At 56.9% G+C, this 14,278-nt stretch overlaps 1 protein-coding gene across 6 annotated transcripts in view; it reads left to right on the top strand.

Annotated features, from left to right (window-relative positions):
• The window catches only part of CAMSAP1 (calmodulin regulated spectrin associated protein 1), a 52,416-nt gene extending 39,262 nt beyond the window's left edge, over positions 1–13,154 (top strand). For all 6 annotated transcript variants that reach the window (XM_074362496.1, XM_074362495.1, XM_074362497.1 and 3 more), the window contains 10 exons: positions 415–589; positions 1,024–1,115; positions 1,648–1,732; positions 2,280–4,638; positions 5,468–5,604; positions 5,712–5,920; positions 6,202–6,304; positions 7,766–7,881; positions 8,304–8,422; positions 11,208–13,154. In XM_074362496.1, the coding sequence (XP_074218597.1) occupies positions 415–589; positions 1,024–1,115; positions 1,648–1,732; positions 2,280–4,638; positions 5,468–5,604; positions 5,712–5,920; positions 6,202–6,304; positions 7,766–7,881; positions 8,304–8,422; positions 11,208–11,510 (3,698 nt within the window). In that variant the 3' untranslated portion in view covers positions 11,511–13,154. The remainder of the gene's footprint in view (positions 1–414; positions 590–1,023; positions 1,116–1,647; positions 1,733–2,279; positions 4,639–5,467; positions 5,605–5,711; positions 5,921–6,201; positions 6,305–7,765; positions 7,882–8,303; positions 8,423–11,207) is intronic.
• Positions 13,155–14,278: the final 1,124 nt, after the last annotated feature.

The following is a 14,278-nucleotide window of genomic DNA, read 5'->3' as shown; positions in this document are numbered from 1 at the left end:
CCCTGACTTGGCCCAGCTGCAGAAGAGCTACTCTGTCCTCGGCCCTCACCCTGCTGTGGCTTGTTGCTGCTGTTCCTGTGGGTCTCCTGGAGCTGCAGGGCGGCTCCCCGGGGCGGGGCCCAGGACGAGGCAGCTTGCTCGTTGTCAGACTTGCATGTCCAGTTCCAGTTCCTGCTGTTCTAGGCTGTGTTGTGGCTTTTGATTCTGGTATCACATTTGTAATATTCAATACAGAATACACTTGTTGAAGTTGAAACCAGCTTTGGGGAGGAGAACTTTGGTTTCAAGTAAAAGTTGCGTTATTTTTAGTGCTTACAAAAACTGGGATTAAAAAAAAAAAAGGATTTCTTGCTAGTGTTTCAAGTAACTGTAAATAATAATGCAACTATTTCTATAAAACTATTGTTTCTGCAGCTAAAGCAGTGTCACACCAGAAAAGCAGCCGGCCTCCTGTCCCCATCTCCAACGCCACCAAACGCAGCTTCCTGGGCAGCCCTGCTGTGGCGAGCCCGGCCGACCTCCAGCCCTCCGCCCAGCTGCAGGCCGAGGGCCACAGGCACCACCTGCACCTCGAGGAGCCCGAGCACCTGTAAGCCTGTCTGCTCAGGGTTAAGTCGCCGTCCTGCCCCTTCTCTCGCTGGTTTACAGCTCTGATTGGAGTTGCCTTTTCTCATGGGGCAATAGGAGAAGTACCGAGTAGGTAGCCAGAGGCCTCTCTCTGGCCCCAGCTGCCCGGAGGCAAGGAGGATAACCTTAATTAATTAATTGCATAGTTGTTAAAAGTTGAGACTTGTATTACAGGCTCCAGCCAGAAGTCACTATGTCTCCTGGCTGCAGTTTGGATATTTATCCCAGGTTTGATGTTCTTGGTACCTTTTTGATTCATTTTTTGGGGAGAATTATAATTTTGGTTCCTTCTTTGGGGGTGAATTCATGGTGTTCTCTGTAGCTTCTTATGCATTTGTCTTTGATCTTAAAGATTGATGAAGTAGTGATTTTCTCTGCCATCCTTCTTCCGTTTAGGGGGAAAGGGGCTTCTGCCTTTAGCCCATCGCATCCTTTGTTGCCCCTGAGACAGAAACAGCAAAAGACGGTGCAGGGAGAGGACCCCCCCGGTGAGAAGCCTCCCCTGTTCCTCGTCCCTCTCAGTGTCGCTCGTGAAAGTGATAGTTCTCAGAAAGATGCTCTCATCGTGACGTCGCATTTCTAGTTAAGAAGACCGTGGCAGAATGCATTGTAATTTTTATTGCTGTGCCTTAGAAATTATGGTCTTTGTTGTGAAAATATTATGAAAATCTAGTAAGTTATACGATGTATACAGAAAGTTACTGTAGTGCCTGAGGAAGAACTTAAACGCGTTGCTCTTCACTGATTGTTTTAATTGATGGTGACATCATTTAATTGATATTGACCTATAACTGACGTTCTGATTATGACCTGGGCTGATTGCTGTTGAATTACGCACTACTTGTTACTGAAACTGTTGAAAATTGTGTCTTTGTGATTATCTGCTTTCCCTGAGCAGTTTCGGTGTGCTGAGTTATGATGCATTTCCTTGAGAAATGGCTATTATACTGAAAGCACTTCAAGCATTGTAAAACAGGTTACTTAATGCTGAACGCACTTACCGTTTCCTCCGCACTACAGATCAGCGACACCGATCTAATTCTTTAACCCGAGTCGATGGTCAGCCCCGAGGTGCAGCGGTAGCGTGGATGGAAAAAAAACACAGGTGAACTACCTGCCTTTCTAATAAGTATCTCCATGCAGCGCCCTTTAGTGCAAGCCCTGGGGCCCACTGAGACCTTCAGAGGTCAGACTTACTTCCGTAACCTGCTTTTCCAATTCCAAGGGCACGGGGCGGTGTGGTGTCACAGCAGATTGAGTCAGAGCCAGACCTGGGAATCCCGTCGGATGTCTGGGAGGTCTGCACAGGTGTCAAATGAGGCCATGCTTTGCACTCTATTAAACTTCCCTATTTTAGAAAATATGGTCATTGTTCGTGTAACAGATTTCTTACTGTAATTTTTAGTCCTTTTGAAAATGTTCCAGCTTTAATTTCTAGTATGATAAATACTGATTAATGTGGATGAACAAATAAAAGCTTTGGGGGCCCCTCGGCGAGTTTAAGGGGCCCTGGGCCAGGGTGTCTGCCAGTCCCAGAATGGAGAGGACTCCAGTTTTCTCCCTGGGGGAGGGTTTGTCAGTCTCCTGTGTTTGAGATGCGGATCCTCTTCTCATGACTCGTAACCCGTGGGCTTCTTTCCCCCGCATTGCAGGCCTGTGTCTCAGCCGGCGCCCTTCGCTGTCCATCATGCAGCAAGCTGCGACATGGACCCTGGCTCTGGCGACAGCGTCAGCCTGGCGCGCTCCATCAGCAAGGACAGCTTGGCATCCAATATTGTTCATCTGACCCCGCAGAACCAGCCACACCCCGCAGGCACCAAGGCTGATGGGAAGGGCCTGTTGAACAATGTAGACATCGAGGACGAGGATGAGGAACTCGTAGCCATCATTAGGACGGATGTCACCCACCAGAGTGGTGACCCAGGCCTGATGGCAAGTGCCAGGTCTCCCCAGCAGCAGGCGGACCCCTTAGAGAGCAAGCCTGACAGTTTCTTCCTGGAGCCGTTGATGCCGGCCGTGCTCAGGCCGGCCAAGGAGAAGCAGGCGATCACCAAGGAGGATGAGTGCGGGGAGGGGCGGCCGAGGGGCTTCTCGTCCCGCAGGCCCGGCGAGGGCCACCAGCCTCTGGTGCGGAAGAAGGCGCCTGGCTGTCACGTCAGCCGTGACTTGAACAGGACTTTCACCCCAGTCTCCTGTTCAGAACTTCCTGTGGGCTTCGACCCCGCACCCACTGAGGCAGGGCCGCAGGTGGCGGGGGAGGCCCGCAGTGGGCCCCTGTCCAGCAGCAGTTTCGATCCAACATCTCAGGGACAGTCTGCCGATGGCTTCTTTCTTCACGTAGCCAGAGCTGATGAGGACTCGGAGGGCAGGTTCTATGGGGGCTGCACACGGAGCCCTGGTGCCCACGGCCCAGAGCCCTGGCGCGTCCCAAGGCAGGACTCGGACTCCGACCTGGCTGACCTGGATGAGGCCGAGCAGGACTTCGCTGGCGAGGACCACCCCCTGGGGACAGCTCTGCACGGCGGCGAGGAGGAGTCAGCGAAGCTGCAGGAGGACATGAAGGTGAAGGAGCACGAAGACAAGGACGATGCCAGCGGCCGCTCCAGCCCGTGCTTGAGCACCGTCTCCCAGGTCAGCAGCGTCTCCATGGCCAGTGGGAGCGTGAAGATGACCAGCTTCGCCGAGAGGAAGCTGCAGAGGCTCAACAGCTGTGAAACCAAGTCGAGCACGAGCAGCTCCCAGAAGACCACGCCCGATGCCTCGGAGAGCTGCCCGGCTCCCCTGACGACGTGGAAACAGAGGCGGGAGCAGAGCCCGAGCAGGCAGAGCAGGGACCACGCCAGCCTCCTGGCCTCCGAGCTGGTGCAGCTGCACATGCAGCTGGAGGAGAAGCGCAGGGCCATCGAGGCGCAGAAGAGGAAGATGGAGGCGCTGTCCGCGCGGCAGCGCCTGACGCTGGGGAAGGCGGCCTTCCTGCACGTGGTCAAGAAGGGCAGGCCCGATGTGGCTCCGCAGCCACTCAAAGCAGAAGCTTTGGCTGGAGAGTATTCACAGCACAACGGGGACGATTTCGCCAGCGGTGGGTCCAGGACGGAGGACCTCCTCGTCGAGGAGGGGAGGGTGGGCCTCCTGGAGCCACAGGACCTGGGCACGGAGGCTCTCATCCAGCAGCACAGCCCGAAGGACCCCGCCGTCCTGCATGAGCTGGAGAGGAGCACAGCGCTGTCTGCGGCCCTCCTGGAGGGCGGCGCCGGTGATGGGGTGGGCACGGGCGAGTGTGAGCTCTCCATCGAGAAGCTCAGCGAGACCATCAGCGCGCTCCAGCAGGCCATCCTCCGCATCTCCCAGCAGCAGGAGCAGCTGCTCATGGAGCCCCCCACCGCACCCGCCCCCGGCCCAAAAAACGGCTCCCAGGACCCGAAGGTCAAGGCGCCCATCCACTTCATTGAGCCGCTGTCTCCGACGGGAACAGCCGGTCACCGCAAACCCCTGCGGCTCGGCCAGGGTCGGAATTCCCGCTCGGGGAGGCCAGCTGAGCTGAAGGTTCCGAAAGAGCGACCTCAAGGTTCCTCCCGAAGCAAGACCCCCACGCCCAGTGTCGAGACCCTCCCGCACCTACGGCCCTTCCCTCCGCGGACGCCCTCCGACCCGAGCTGGGACGGCATCACTGACCCTGGAAGGGATGCCCACGAGAAGGGCTTCCTGGACAGTTACAGGCTTCATGATGAGAACAACCAGAGGTCGCCCAGGGACGCGAACATCATATCGGAGCAGGGGGGCTTCAAGGAGGCGCTGGAGGGCGTGAAGGAGGCAGGGCTCAGCGCCCTCAGCATCTCGGTGAAGGAGAGTATGGCCCTGGATGAGCCCCCGCGGAGCAAGGCGAGCCTCATCGAGGTGGACCTCTCCGACCTGAAGGCCCCTGACGAGGACGGGGAGACGGGGGGCCAAGAGAGTGCCGTGGACCTTGGTAGCGATGGCGACCAGAAGCCGGGTGTCGGCTTCTTCTTCAAGGTAAGGTGGCGTCTGTGTCACACGGCAGGCAGGTGTCCTCACTTCGCCATGCTCGTGAGGGCAGCACAGACAACTGAGCCTCTTCTGCTGAGGGCCCAGCGCACGCGACTCCTTGGCCGCCAGTCCCTGCGAGGACCCCACCCAGTGGCGGGAGTCTGGCTGCGCTAGCAGAGCTGTCCTCAAGGCCCCGAAACATGAAAGTTTTTCTTCCCATGGTTTTCCAACCGTGTGAGAATGAAAAACTATTCCTGGCTCGCAGGCTCCAGAAAACAGGTGTTGGGCCTTCGGGCTAAGGTTTGCTGAACCCTGTTACAGGGTCTGGGCAGATGCAGAAGCTTTAGGAAACGGTTTTGTTCCTGTCTGTTCCTTGTAATTTTTTCTTCGAGAGAAGAGAGCGGTGAACTGTGAGGCTCTCTTCTGTCTGGACGGGGTCTCCCCTCCCCGGGCAGTTGTGAGGTGGGGACACACTGTGGAGCGGTGTGAGCCGCCCTGTCATGAGACGCGGGTGCTGGGTGGCATCTGCTCGTACGCGGGGAACAGACAAGTAACCAGCCTGGTGGTGGCTCCTGCCTGGGGCTCTAGACGTGGTTTGTAAGGCAGGTGAGTTCAGGTTCAGGCTGAGTTCAGGATGACAAACTGAATGCTTTTTGAGTGGCCTGTTTCTCTTCGGTTTGCGTTCTGCTGTCCACGAGGACATGCTCATTCGTCATCAGCAGGGTGAGTGCTGGGCCCCACGTGGTGTTTTCTCAGGGTGTGTTCAGCTCGGCTGCCGGGGCGTGGCTCTGCTGGGGAGCAAGGTGGCTGGGCTGTAGGTGACGTCTGCTTGCAGGATGAGCAGAAGGCAGATGACGAGCTCGCCAAGAAGCGGGCGGCCTTCCTCCTGAAGCAGCAGCGCAAGGCTGAGGAGGCGCGCGTGCGGAGGCAGCAGCTGGAGGCTGAGGTGGAGCTCAAGCGGGACGAGGCCCGGTAGGTCCACCCCCGGGACGGGCGGGGGAGCTGCTGCCACCTGGGCGGGCTGTGAGCGCCGGCCCTGGCCCCCAGCCTCTGAGCAGGACGGCCGTATCCTCTGTCAGGCGTAAGGCGGAGGAAGACCGGATCCGCAAGGAGGAGGAGAAGGCGCGGCGGGAGCTCATCAAGCAGGAGTACCTGCGGCGGAAGCAGCAGCAGATCCTAGAGGAGCAGGGCCTGGGCAAACCCAAGGCCAGACCCAAGAAGCCGCGGCCGAAGTCCGTCCATCGCGAGGAGCCGAACAGTGACTCGGGACCCAAGAGCGCCTCCACCCGTAAGGGGCGCCGTGGCCCTGCCCTCAGCTCCCTGCTCCCCGCTCCCTGCAGCGTCTGGGGGCGGACGGGCTCTCTGGTTCTCAGGAGGGAGAGGTGGGCCGAGTGCTGGAGTCCTCAGGTGGTGGAGCGCAGGCCTCGCAGGTGCCCCTCCAGAGGCAGAGCAGAGACACCCCCTCCCTTGGGTGTCCGCCTCTTACCGTGCCCCCGGGCCATGAGGGGCTGTGCAGGCGGTTGGGGGAACAGATGCGTGTCTCATGAAAGCTCTTCTCTTCCCTGGCAGCTGATAACCTGAGCCGGGCCCAGTCGGGCTCCAGCCTGTCCTTGGCCTCTGCGGCGACCACAGAGCCCGAGAGTGTACATTCGGGGGGCACACCCGCCCAGCGGTAAGGGGGCTGGGAGGATGTGCGGGCGATGGCTCTAACTTCTGTGGTGTGACTTCAGGCGTCCAGGGCAGTTGCTGTGATTTCTCGAAAACAGAGCACCCTTCCCCTGGGTTCACCAGATTCGCCACGTTTGCTCTATCTTCTGTCCCTTCGCCCCCTCCCAGCCGCACACACACTTGTGTGTTGATTGTTCAGGAGGGAGTTGGTGACAGCCTGCTCTGCGTCCTTGAATACTTCCTACGAGCGGGGGTGTTGTCTTACGCAGCTGGTCGTCGGGCCGGCACTCTCACGGGGCCCTCGGTCCTTGTTCGCTGTGGCTGGGTGTCCGGGAGTGCCCTTGCGTGGGGGGACCGGGGGGCCCAGGTCGAGCTGAGTCCCTGTCTGTCCGCCTGGGGCACGTCTGCAGCCCTTAGCGTCCTGGGCCCTGACACCTGCTGAGCACAGGCTGGCTGGTTATTTTGTCACCTGCCTCTTGGTGTGCTCTCCCTGGGGTCTGGTTCGGGTTGTACACTTGGCGGGAACACCTGGAGACGGCGCCAAGGGGAGGGGGGTGTTTGGTTCTCGGGGCAGCCTGTCAGGCCTGTCCCTTGACTTGGGCTGTTTGAGGTGTGGTTTTCCCCAGCAGTGAAAAATCTCCCTCTGTGATTAAAGAATCACTTGGGCGGAGGTGCTGGGGTCCTCGTCAGCACCACTGAACGTCTGCCCACTGGCCTCGGTGACCTCCTCTGTGGGTGGGGTTGGCCTCTGGTAGGCGCCCCCACCCCGGTCCTTTGTCACGTGCATGCACCCGGTGGCCGCATTGTCCTGCCCCTTCGCACGTCTGGTGGCTTCTCATCGCCTGGGCTCTGTGGAGGACACCTCCCGGGGACTCTGAACTCCGGTTGGATCTTTGTTCAGGTGGTCAGTTACCAGGGCTGGATTTGAACTTCAGCGGTGCCTGCCTCCCATGCATGGCAGCATCTGTTGCGCTCAGCGGGGACTGCCCTGCAGGGACGCAGCTCAGGCCTGCTGGGGATGGGAGAGCCGTTGAGACTGGGGCCCAGACAGCCCGCTGTGCCCTCCCTCCTTTGCGGGGACCTGCCCCTTGCTGGGCAGCAGCACAGGTGGACCACGCTTGCCCCTTGGTGCCCGAGCCAGCACGGCTGAGCACTGCCGTCCTGCTCCACGGGGCTGCCTGAGGGTGAACTTCCCTGGCAGGCACTCCTCCCGGCCGTGTGTTTCTATACTCCGCAGTGCCCAGGGCTTGGGTTGTACCTTGCCCAGACCTCGCCGTCGTGTTCTGGGGGAGTAGACCACCGCGCTGCCCCCACCATAACCTCGGGGCTCCTGCCGCAGTGGCTGGTCCCTCTGTGCTGATGGTGCAGCTTGGCCGTTTCAGGGTGGAACCCCCCACGCTATGGCAGTTGTGGGTGAGGGGTGTGTCCGCGATCACCAACCCCACCTCTGTCCTTCTCTTCACAGAGTGGAGTCCCTGGAAGCCTTGCCCATCCTGAGCCGCAACCCCAGCAGGAGCACGGACAGAGACTGGGAGACGGCGTCCGCAGCGTCCTCCCTCGCCTCGGTGGCCGAGTACACAGGTGACCCTCGCTCTTCCTAGGTCGCGGGTGCGGCTGTGTTGTCAGGTGGACACTGGCTCTCCAGCTGCCTCCGGGGGGGCCATGCCTTTGTGTGTGCACAGCCCTGCAGCTCAGTAGGGTGCCCCGGGTGCTTTGGAACCTTAGACTTTTATAAATTATTGTTCCTTGGTTTTGTCTTTTTTATATCAAAGAAACTGTTAGAAAAAGACTAAGTAATTACTTAGTTTAATTTTTTCTTAGTTTATTTAAATCTGTAGTTTAAAATTCCCCCATAGATTGGAAGTGGCTGTTACTTCAAAAAATTACAAACATCCTTAATTCAGCCTACCTGTTGGTTGGTTCTACGAAATTGTTCGTTTTCTTTTGTGTGTGTGTTTATGCCTTAAGTAGCGAGTTTGCAAGTCTCGGCCTGGCTTTCGCAGGTCCCAAGCTCTTTAAGGAGCCCAGCAGCAAGTCGAACAAGTCGATTATTCATAACGCCGTGTCCCATTGCTGTCTGGCGGGGAAAGTGAACGAGCCTCACAAGAATTCAGTGTTGGAGGCAAGTACTGAGCTTTACCTCTAAGTCTCTGTACAGAATGGCAGTGTCTGTAAATAAGGGCTCCCTCTGGAAGGGAGCAGCACCCTGGTTGTCAACGTGTGAGAGTGGCTCGGGGCATGCCAACCAGCATTCCTGGGCCCTCGTGGTGGGGAGGGCTCTGTGGAAGAGCAGAATTTAGACCAGTGGACCCAGAGGGGACAGAGCTGGGGGTCCAGGGAGGGGCCCAGTGGGAAGCCGCCTGGGTCCGGGTAGGGGACCGGAGGTGGTGAGGTTTCCACAGCAGACATGGTTTGGTAGCTGAGTGCGGGTGACTGCAGGTGGACGAGGCGGAAGGTGCTGAGATTGGAGAGTCCCAACGGGGTGGATGTAAGGGATGGAGACTGGAGGGGTTCACGGGCGGGGTTGTGGGCTCCCAGGGGAGGAGGAGGAGGAGGAGGCTCCAGGAGGGATTCCAGCTCTGAGCGGGGACCCCTGGAGAACGGAAGTTTGGGGGCAGAATGCTGGTGGTGGTGTCTGTCCTGTCATGTTGGCCGTTGCCCCCCTGCGGGCCACACTGCCCACGACTGCGCAGCTGCACCACTGGGCCTCGGTCACGTCATCGGTGAGTTGTGGAGGCTGCGGGGCGTGGCAGATCTGGGAGGCACTGGTAGTCAGGGTCATGCCCATCACCCAACTGAGGCTCAGTCTTGAGGGGACAGCAGGGCCCCCTCCACTGTCCTTGGCTGGTCAAGCCCCTGGGTCGGTCAGGGAGCTGGCCTGACTGCCTCGCCAGGGGGCTTACGATCCAGGGTGTGAGATAGCCCTGAAAGAGGAGTCACACAGGAAGCGACGCCGGCTCGGCTACCATGTCCGCTTGGTGGTGACGTCACAGGACCGACAGTGTGGCTTGGTCCCCACAGGGCCGTGTCCAGGGGCAGTGGTGGCCGGTTGGGCTGCGGCCGTAGGTTACACGTGAGGGGGAACCTCGAAGAGTAACGGAGCAGGGTGGGGCCCGGGGTGGGATCAGGGAGGGTCTTCAGGAAAGTGATGCTGGAGCAGAGCCTCGTGGAGGGAGGCGTCCGGGCACGAGGCGGGACTGAGCCCCCAGTTTGGGCTGAAGCATGGAGCTGGGAAGTTGGGGCTCACAGGGCAGCTCCTACATGCCTTCTGTTGGCCAAAGGGACTTGGCTTTGCATTGTGGGAGAGGGCAGCTGCAGTTGTGGGCAGAGGAGGACCGTGACCCCAGTACAGATGTGGGGGTGGGCGTGGGAGTCAGTGACGGGACCTGGGCCAGGATGCTTCCTCACATCTCATTCTGTTTACGTTCAGACAACTTTTATGGAATTAGAAGTCTGTATTACAGATGCAGGTTTGGATTCTGCTTTTTCCACTTAATTTAAGAAATGTATATTTATTTCTTAATCTATTTAAAATTATAAGCCTGTTATAGGTTGAAAGGGACAGTATATGTTTGTGAAAAAACTACAGTTTTCTGAAAGCAAAATAAATAGAAGAGCGGCGTTGTTTTACATTTTTACAAGTCTTTCTAGTTCTCGGTATTGTTAAAGATAGCTGGCTCTTCCCCACTTCCGCGTCCGGTCTGTTACCTGGCCGCCTGGCCCGTGGCCCCTGGAAACCTGCTGCACACTGAGGGGAGCCTGAAGAGGCAGAGGACGTCCTGCAGACACTGGGGAGAGGGTTTCAGGAACCCCAGGGCCATGCTTTGAAAACTGCTGGGGTAGACAATTAAAGCAGGTATTTTCAAGCGTGAGGAGGATCTGCTTTTAAGAAACTGTCGACACAGAAACATTTCAGAGGTCAGGACCCGGTCTGCAGGCTCCTTGTGCTGGTGTTGTCGACAGGTCACTCACCCGCCGTGAGCGCCACCCTGTTAGAGTGCAGCCTGTTCACAGATGAGCCCCACCGTCACCACTGTCTAATTCCAGAACCTTCATTGCCCCAAACAGGAGCCCTGTGCCGATGACCACTTCGCACAGCCCCTCTGGCCCCGGCCGCCACACACCTGCTGGCCCTCTCTGTGTGTTTGCCTCCCTGCACATTTCCTGGGAAGGGGCCCCTACGCTGTGCACCCTTTTGGGGCCACTTCCTTCACTCAGCATGATGTTTCCAAGGCTCACCGTGTGGTAGCCAGTGTGGGGGCTTCATTCCTTTCTGTGGCTGAGTAACATTCTGTTGTCCGTCCACACCGCGTTTTGTGTTCCCATCCATCTGCTGATGGACGTGTGGGTCGCTTCTACTTTTTGACTTGTGAGTAACGCTGCTGTGGACGTTCATGTACAGGTTTTATGTGGATGCGTGTGTTCGTTTCTCTCACGTGTGTAACTAAGGGAAGAGCGGCTGCGTCACGTGACTGTGTCTGCCGTTCTGGTTTCCACGGCGGCTGCACTGCCACTGTCCCCGACAGTGCCTCCCAGCAGCGCTCGTTCCTGTCTGTCTGTCTGACCGAGGCTGGCGGTGGAGCAGGCTTCTCTCTTGCCCTGATCTGCATGTCTCTGATGGCTAATGACACTGAGTGTCTTTTCATGTGATTTTTCACATAATTTTAAAAGCATTTTTCCCTTTGGATGCCTAGACTCTTAAGTAAGCTCTCAGGGGAAGACGATGCTTCACCCAAGAGATAGCCCCTGATTTCGGAGTCGGCACCTGTGGTGGGCACTAGTGAGCCTGCCCCAGGAGTAGGGGGTCAGCTGGCCGCCGGCCTCTCGGTCAGGCCCACAGCACTGTGGTGCCGTGCCTCCTGGAGACACTCAGTCCCTGTCTCTGTTCCTTCACTCCCTCCATACAGGAGCTGGAGAAGTGTGACGCCAATCACTACATCATACTGTTTCGCGACGCTGGCTGCCAGTTCAGGGCACTTTATTGCTACTATCCTGACACTGAAGAAATCTACAAACTAACTGGCACGGGGCCAAAGAGTATCACCAAGAAAATGATCGACAAACTGTATAAATACAGCTCAGACCGAAAACAGTTTAACCTGATCCCGGCCAAAACCATGTCTGTCAGCGTGGACGCGCTCACCATCCACAACCACTTGTGGCAGCCCAGGCGGCCCTCGGTGCCAAAGAAGACCCAGCCTCGTAAATGACCCCGTGCGGGCGGGGGTCTGCGGCGTGCTGGCCGGGCCCGTGTTTATTATTTTCATCCTTTTGGGTACGAAGTGTGCAGAATCACAGACCTTTTACAAGAGGCTTCTGGACAACAGGAGAAAGCCCTCCCCGGGCTCCCAGCACGCAGGCTGGCGGGTGCAGCGGGAGCGGGGAGGTGGTGCGTCCCCCGCGGCTCGGCCGCCGTGGGCCCCCCTCACACAAGGCTTCGGACGAGGGCCGGTGTGTGCGGAGCTGCGGGCAGCAGGTTCCTTTTACTTGAAGTTCTCCTGCAGCATCAGTGGGACATGATTTGCTTTGCTTCCTCGCCGGTCACCTCGCCCCCTTTGCACATGACCCAACCCCCTCGTTGGCCAGCTGTCATCTCGTGAGATTATAGGACTGAGGCTTGCTCTCAGGTCAGGGTGTTCGAATGTCTTTAGGAAAGGAATTTGATTTGGGGAAATCTTTTTCATTTGAGAAATTGTATCATATTTATTGATTATGTCTACTGCCAACGTTTATATCCAATTCTAAGATTTCTGAAAAAAATTCTTGTTCCTTGCTGCTCAGAAAAAGTTTACTGAAAATACCAGTTCACTAAAAGCACTGAAATCTGCAAAGTCTGTCTTCTGCTAAAACGACGTTTACAAGGACGGAGGTGGCCTCGCTGACACGCAGTCGTGAGGACGTGGGCGTGCTCTCTGCTGGCGTCTGCCCGGTGGACGACAGGCGGGCTGAGCAGATTACAGGCTCGTTCATCCAGTTTCGGATTGCGCTCGTGACTTGTTCACTTTAATAAAGACAGATTTTGGTAAAGTAGAATATTTTTCACTCTGAGCATGTTTCTCTTAAAAGGTGATGCACTTGAGCTGATGGTTCGTTTAGTGTCTTTATTATGTCGTCACTTGTCCTGTCTTGATCCTTGCTTCCGGAAGAGCAGCGTGCCCGGAGTGGAGTGTGCAGCTCCTGCCTGAGACTGGTCACGTCGTTCTGCCACCTGCTTAGAAACAGTGGTTGTTTGCAGCCGTCTGTGAACTCCACGTAAGTGGGATGCTCCGGGCTCCTCCGTGTTGCCCTGACGGTCGTTAGCACTTCTCCAGACCAGATGTCCCCTGGGATGGGGCCCCTGCCCTCCTGGCTGTGCGTGGCTGCCGCCACCCGGCAACTGACCAGCTGCTGTGAGTCTGGACTTGACCCGACCGCTGGAAGATTCTGGAGCCGCTTAACGTTAGTTTTGCACATGTTTTCTTGGGAGTGTTACTTGAATCCATCTCAGACTGCAGAATAAACTCAACATCAGTAGAGAGAAAAAGTTAGTGAAGTAAACTGTTCGGAAATTTTAGGTAGGTGAGGGGGATGAGCTGTGTACACAAGGAAGGAGGGGCGCGGTGCAGGAGGGCCTGGGGGGTGGCGGGCTTCCCCCCTCGTGTGGGGGGGTGCCTGCCATCGGCCCGCAGCTCCGCACTGTGAATCCAGGCGGGGCTTCCGGTCCCCCAAGTGCAGAGTGTGGACCGGTCCTGAGTGAACGCTCCTGTTCCCACGCTGCTCACACGTGTGCTTTATTTCTCACTGTATGTTTGATATTATATTGTTATATTTATTTTAAAGAAAGCACTAAACTGTAATAAAGTAATTAACTAATACGCTTTTATTACCACGTGTGTGTGAGGCGGTCACGGCTCATTTTGTTGGTCTGTGTCCCAGCTCTGTGCTGCCGAGAGCCGTCCGGTGGTTTGAGTTAACCGGTGTCTCTTTATCAGGAAGCCACGTTTTTCTTCTGGAGAAGTGAGGCTCTCTGAGCCCACCCTTCATGAAGTTGCAACATGTGACAGCTTCTCTCTCACTTCAGGGCGCAGTGCTGTTGAAGTCAGTGGACTTTGACCATATTCCGCGTAGACTGCGCGGCCCTCCCGGCACGGTGCTGGAAAACCACGTTCCTGCCGAGCTCCTGGGTAAACTTGGGTCTTTCTTGGTGCACTTAGCGTGCGGCGTGTCCTGGGACTTGCTCGTTCACGTGCGAGGGTCTCACCCTTTACCAGGCCAGCAGGCACGGCCGCCGGTTCTGTTTGTCACAGACAGTTCCCATCCCAGGAGTCACTTCTCGGGTGGAGATTTTAGTCCTCAATGGCTTTGGTGGTCATGGCTCTCTCTGTAAGTGTCCCACGTTTTCCAGAGCCCCTGCGGGTTTGTGTCCTGTTTTTATGGCAGAAGGGAGTTCTTGCCTCACCTCCTAGATTTCTGTGTCACGTAGGACAGGCCACCTTGTCTACCCATTTAAAATTTAACTTGGTCAAGAAAGCATTAACCAGATGACTGAGTCTGTGATGAGGTTCGTGTGTGTCCTTGACAACGACTTAGGGTTCCGGGAGCCCTGTCGCTGCACAGGTGCACGTGCGGACATGTTTGTCCTGTTCCCACACGTGTGCACGAGCGAGCGTAGGTGTGGGAGGTGCACTGTCCCCTCATGTCCTCTGCCTGGACTTTGCATGTCTCTGCAGAGCGGCCTCTGATGGCGGCGTCCGGGCCCCAGCCACGCTCTTCACGCAGGCTAATGGAGAGGTGTAATCGTTCCAAGTTGCCTCTGGGTTATACTTTGATTCCTTGAAACTGTAGTTGTGTTGGGGCGGAGAGTACCTGAAATAAAATTCCCTGGTAAGAGTAGCTTGGATAACCTTTTACAATTGATGCTGACGTGTTTTGTGAACTGGGGTTTGACTTTGGAGAAGTGGGAGCCAGCGTCCTTACACAGCTTCCCACATAGGTGGTT

The sequence above is a fragment of the Camelus bactrianus genome, chromosome 4 (assembly GCF_048773025.1).
Source record: "Camelus bactrianus isolate YW-2024 breed Bactrian camel chromosome 4, ASM4877302v1, whole genome shotgun sequence".
NCBI classification, from domain to species: Eukaryota; Metazoa; Chordata; class Mammalia; order Artiodactyla; family Camelidae; genus Camelus; species Camelus bactrianus.
Note: the sequence above shows the minus strand (reverse complement) of the source record. Positions and strands in the feature narration are given on the sequence as shown.